General features: G+C 36.3%; 1 protein-coding gene across 1 annotated transcript; it reads right to left on the bottom strand.

Annotated features, from left to right (window-relative positions):
• Nucleotides 1457–6482, bottom strand: LOC109838293 (calcium uniporter protein 2, mitochondrial-like; the record flags this gene model as incomplete). The annotated part of the gene is made up of 2 exons (XM_020406748.1): nt 1457–3268; nt 6090–6482. Coding segments are annotated over 2 exons (903 nt in total), but the record flags the coding sequence as incomplete, so codon positions are not given.

The following is a 6484-nucleotide window of genomic DNA, read 5'->3' as shown; positions in this document are numbered from 1 at the left end:
TATAAGTTGTCTTTTCCTGTATCGCACGGTTGTTCCTGAGGTATACGTAAGGGAATACTTGTAGTAATATTTAATAAATTATTATATGTACCAATAATTTTTATCTCAAATTTTCATTAAACGTGTTCGCGTATGCTTTCAACTGTAGGATCTTGCAGATATGTCATGTGTTGATAAGAACATTTATAGATTTTTGTCATGTATTGATAAGAACATTTATAGATATGCTTCTGTCATGTATTTGATAAGAATACTTATAGATATGCTTTAATGTAGGATTTTTTTAATGCAATTTTGAAATTTGCATTTGACAACTTTTGTCATGTTCTCTAGTTTGGTGTGTATGGCAGGAGCATAATGACAGACTTTTTTCTAATAAAAGGAAGAAGTCTCTTGAGCTTTTAAACAAAATCACGACTTTCTCAACCTTTTGGCTAGGTTCTAAAAGTGCTTCTTCTCGGGCTACCAGACTACAGGAAAGAAGAAGAAAGGGGAATGTTGATAGTTTGCAAGTGGTTGGAGCTGCTAGAAGAGAAAACAGAGATTTGGTGAATGCAGTGATCTAGCTAGAATGATTTGCAATCAGCTCAATCTTGATATTGTCTTCTATCTGATTTTTAAAACTTTCTTAAAGTTGGAATTGGTTTACTTTTGGTTTTTGTTAGCAACTATTAGGTTCATATCTCTGTGGAAGCATTTATGGATGTGTACAGAGTGATGTTTCCTCATGCTTTGTAGTTTTTTGTAGGGGACTTCAATACACACTTTTGGTTGGGAGTGTGTATTTTCATGTAACAACCACTTTTGTTAATATTTAGCTGACGACGACAGGTACCAACCAAAGGTAACAAATCCTATTTTCTCCCAAAGGTGTTCAAACAAAACTTGCACATTTAGGTTTTTCAAATAAAATTTGAGGTTTATTTCTCATATATTTTGCTTAAATCGTATGTGCTTTGACAATAATGTAAGGATAATTTAGTAACTTGTAAAAATAATGAACTTAATTTAAGCAGAATATGTGAGGATATTTCAAGATTATTGTAACAGTTACAATAGACGTTAAACTGAAGAATAACTGCAATATTAGAATGTAAAATAGTAGTTCTCATGGTTTGGGGTAAATTTTAGAGTAGCTTTGATTTAGAGGGCGCATTTCGAAAAAGAAAATCCTGTATCAGTAATACTGGTTCTGATATGATTATTGTAAATCTAATTTATATCTTATTAATAATATTTACATTATTATTATGTAAATCAAACCCTTAGCGTGTGACAAAGTAAAATACAATTAGATTATCGTAGCATTATATCACATGAAACCAAGCAGTAGAGTTGATACGGGATCAGTTGAGGAGCTATTCGCTGCAAAAAGCCTAATCTGCAATGTCGATTTGAAAATGAGTTACTACGTATGGACATTTTACCAAAATATGTATCCTTCAGGAAAAAGATATTCACACAACAAATGAAATTTAGCAATGTATCGATTACATGATAAGAAATTTGACTGTAATGTTTTAGTAAAAGACATACTGTGCACTTACATCTACAACAAAATCTGACAGAGAAGTAAATCAGGCCAAACAAGAAAGACACCATAGCCTCATTTAACTTGAAAGTTTCAGTTGTCATCCTCAATCACTTAGAATATTTCTGGCTAGAGTGTAAAATCTGGGAAATTTCTGCCTCCAGGATTGAGTGATGAGACCATGCAATGAAATCTCTTTCAGCTATACAACACAAATCAAAACAATATAAATGTATCCTCTAGAATCCATTTCGTTCCAATATCATCTAATGTCCTGATTCATACAGGACCAGCTTCCTGTAGTTTCATGCAGATGTCATTATCAGTAACCCTAGAATAGTTTCATGCAGATGTCATTATCAGTAACCCTAGAAAAGTACTGAGCGTGAACACGTCCAATGTGCGCATATTCACATTCACAGTCTGCCTACATTAAGTTCATGACATAGGTAAGGAGGAAAACACTCGTGTGCATATTCACATTCACAGTCTGCCTCCATTAAGTTCACGACATAGGTCAGGAGGAAAACAATCGTGATCCATCCACCCAGCAGGAGAGAGCATCTCTGATTGCAAATCATGAAGCAACTCTACATAAAAAACCAATTGCATTGAGGCAACTGAGGAAAGCATTGTTGGTGGCTACTGCTAAAATTGATTGAAAACAAGAATGCAATCCACCGCTCGATAGCCTAGATTCGGAACAGAACCAAATATGAAAACATCAATGAATTCTAGCCAACTCTCCTGATGACAATTTACCTGTCTCGTATAGCTTACGATCAGCAGAGGAGCTTGCACGGCCTAAATAGACAGAACAACTCCTCGAATAAAGTCTTTGAAGAATTTTTCAGTTACTCACTTCTCGACATACGGGAGTTCCCTTTCTGCTGGGCTTTTCTCAATATTTCAAGCCGGTGCTCTAAGCCTGGCTCTGTACTCATCTCTTATCTGTGATGGTTTTTCACGCGTGATGAGCTCATTCCTATCTCATCCAGAAACATAAGTTCGCCGAGAAAGAATTCAATTCCAGCAAATACAATAAAATATTGATTTGGGGTCTTGATTGAGTGGAAAAGAACGCTTAAGGCAAGAAAATTACATCATAACAACAATTGCACCATTTTGAAATTTTCTCTTCCAACATTTGATGTAATCAGGTAAATATGTTCCCTTTTTTTTTTTTGCCCTCCCACCACCAAGTAACTTACTTCAAAAAACACAAAGCTACTCAGTGCACAATGTCAAGCCTCTCTTACGACAATTGCAATAAGAGGCTGAGCCCTCTGAAGGAAATGAACGAAAAGAACCACACGCTTGCTTAAGCTCATTAAACCTACCAAGGTCAAAATTGTAGGCTTTCATGAGCTTCTTTTGCTTTGCATCAAAGCGGCTCTGGAAGAAACTCTCGAATGAAGGTTCTTTCGATGTCCTGAGGAAGAAGCTGTACCCAGCCAAGAAGTACATGGAAGTCAAGTAAAAGCAAATGGGCTCCATCACATCCCATGAAAGCTCCCAGAAAGTAAGCCTCATCAGCCCAATTGTTTGAACCACCATAAATCCAAGCCCACACCATAGCTCCTTTTTCACCCGAGCCTCTGCTAGTTTATCTATTACTGCTTTCTGCTCTTCAAGCTCCCAAAGCTCCTCCTTGCGACAATCATTTTGCTGGGGAATTGGCAGATGCTTCTGCTGGGGGATTGATAGAGGGATAATGCTCTCAACAGCTTTAGCTACCTGTGATATCAGAAGGAAAAGAAAAAAACATTTTGGCTACTTCATCTCCGAAAGGGGAAAAAACTCTAGGCAACTTATCTTGAACTCAGAAGTACATGTGTAGATTTTATACTAGTATGGATATTATAATGATGCTTACATAAGGGGAAATTTTCTTTTGGTTTTTGTCACTGCACAAATTAGTTTTTGATGAATAAGGAAAAAAAACCATTGAGGGCTCAGAAAGATATCCAGGACATAACATTTTTATGAATAAAGAGACAAAGATGTAGCATAGTGTGAAATGTTAGGACAAAAACCAGTATTTGCATGAAACAGCGTGAAGAAGGCCATAATAGCAAAGGAGAACAATATTGACATTGAGTAACAGAATCGATACAAAATTTGCATGCGGAAAGATGAATAAGCATTAACGCTTAAGACTAAACATATCCATGAACAATTTGGCTAATGAAATTCATGGGCTAAAGGGTACATGAGTTCATGAAACTAATCAGTAGAAATATTCTGTGAACTATTCTCTTGGTTTTTAGCGAGAAAAAGGTGTGTGCTAAGAACAAAAGATACAACAGGAATTTACTTGAGCTGCCAGTCGACATCCAGGAGAGTATAAAAATAAACATGCTAGGAGCGTGAATGATAGAAGCCAGCTTATATGATGCTAGTTAAAAAAAACAATCTTGATGAAAGTTATAATCTTGCGATTCTAAGGAATCCTCAATACTACATGATATAGGAAATTCAAAGTGCACAAAAAAACTAAAAAAATCACAATTTTTCATAAGAAATTTGTAACGAGCAAAAATGAAATTGGTGGTTTGTGTAGTTAGTAAAGTACCTACATAACAGGTGTTCCAGGATGTTGGCAGTTCAAAATAAGATCCCGACATGTTCAGTGTACGTGTCTACAATCTAGCTAAGGTGAATAAGTTACCAAGTAAAATCTAAAGATATGCCAAGATGACTTTATCTACCAACGGCATCTACTAAAAAATCTAATAAATTATACCCAAGTTAATAACATTGAGTTGTATTCCTTGTCCATTTATCAGATAAAATCATACAGCTCTGATTTTGGGAGAAACCCCCACGGATCAAATTAAGATCACTAATAATATTAGAATAAGATTTTTCTACAAGGCAAGAGCCACAAGTAGAAAAATGGGACTCATGAATAGTCTAATAAAGTTCAAAAAATTCTTATACAAATAAAAAGGCAAGATCTGGTCCTCTCCACTGGTGATGGAGAGATCACTTTGTTAATCGCGAACATAACCATCTAAGATCTGATACCAGTTACAATTTGTCTCGAGTGTAAAATGGGAGTGAATAAAATTCATGGGGAGTGTTATATAAGTTGTTTTATGCATAAATCACAATGTCTAGCTATTACTGAACGGTTAATTGAGGAAGTGGTGGTCCCTCCAGTGCCATCTTGGCGACAGAGAGGATACACATCCAAAATGTAAAGGTTCTAATATGAGTGTACATGCGTGATTAAGGAAACAATCAAAGGAGAGAAACAATTCACATTGAGTACTGGCCAACCAGATCTCTACGTTCAAAGTATTCCTGAATTGTTTTTCAGGTAAGTTAACTTCTATGCAGTTTTAAAAACTAATAAGACTAGCCAACCAGAAGGAAAAGAGAGAAAAGAAAACAGACAACCAAATCATGCCAATATCTAGTAAGTAAAGGTCCCATAATTTGTGAAACTTCCTTTCAAGTACAATGGTTAAAATTTTATACTTAAAGAGGTGTAAAAGACAAATTGGTAAATTACAGTAATTTGGATGGGGCAAGGAAATACCAAATATACTCAGAGAGATCTTAAGATTTATGAATCCTATTAATCGAGTTGAGAATTGAAGCTTGGGACAGGTAGTCAAATGCTTGTAGTCTTCTATGTTTAGAAACTCCTGATTCCCACTATTTTTGACATATTACTAGTGTTAAGTATCATTATTGCTATTTTGTTGAATCAGTGAGTACATATTAAACAACTGATCCAATGAATAACCTGCTACCTCTATATAACCAATAGCCTGAATTCATTCATAAGATGAATAAACAGACCACACTAGAAAGATGGTCTATATCCTATAGTAATCAATTGCTTATAGCAATAACTTCTCTTGTATGTAGCCTTCTGGTGACCCTTGTTAGCTAATAAAAAGAAAAAAGAAATTGAATATAACGACATTATAATGATATCTAAAACCATTACAAGTTTGTTATATATTAAAGTCAATCGGGTATCTAATCTGATCTAACAGAAGTACTATCAAAACTTTGAGGTTCCAAACAGAAGTGCTATCAGAACTTTAGGTTTCAAACAGAAACATCAATCCCTTCCCTTGAAAGAAAGTTAGGAATAGTTAGATAACTTTTGTTATGAATTTGTATATTATGTTTCCACTCTTTAAAGAGAAGTAAAGAAATAAATGGTGTCTCATGGTTGGTTCAGGTCTGCTTCCGAGGTTACCATTTCAAACACGTAACCCTTCCTTACTTTTCCTGTAGAGAAGAGATAGAAAAGAAACACACGACGAAAATACCATCAGATCCCGGCAAATTTACTTTTAAACAGAATTTCTAATACTAATTTGATTGGGATTTTGCATTAAAAATCCAATTTTTCTTCTATTTTGCAGCTCTCCGGCCCTCCCTTCAGATCCGTTACCCCGTGACCCCTGTTGAAAATCCTAAGTAACTCAACGGCCTAAGCTTGCGAATAGAACAAAAATTGTATTTTCCTGCAAAATCCCCAAATTATCACGCTAATCTACGGACAAACTAAAAAAGTTTAACAAAATTTTACCTGATCGGGCCGAAGGAACACGACATTGCCCAAAACAATCACAGCTCCCGATTCATCGAGAGCTTTAGCAATCCCCAACCCCTGATCCAAACTCGAGATCTCATAGCAAACCTTCAAGAACTCCGAATATGATATCCACTCTCTCTCCATCGATCTCAACCTCGACCTCGCCATCTCCAACTGCGCTGCTTTCAGAACCTTCCTCACCTCCTCCATCGACATTCTACTTTCTCTCTCCTCCTCCTTGTTAGGAATCTGAGGAGGAATCAAGCAATCTAGTCGGATCCGAGGCCCATTAAGCATCCGGATCCGCTCCATCAAGTTATCGCCTGCAGCGGCGGCGGGAAGCGAGAAGCGATCGGGAGGGATCGGATCCTTGTGGAGAAAACGGCGGG

This window comes from Asparagus officinalis, chromosome 4 (assembly GCF_001876935.1).
Source record: "Asparagus officinalis chromosome 4, Aspof.V1, whole genome shotgun sequence".
NCBI classification, from domain to species: Eukaryota; Viridiplantae; Streptophyta; class Magnoliopsida; order Asparagales; family Asparagaceae; genus Asparagus; species Asparagus officinalis.
This window is presented reverse-complemented; position numbering and strand designations above follow the sequence as displayed.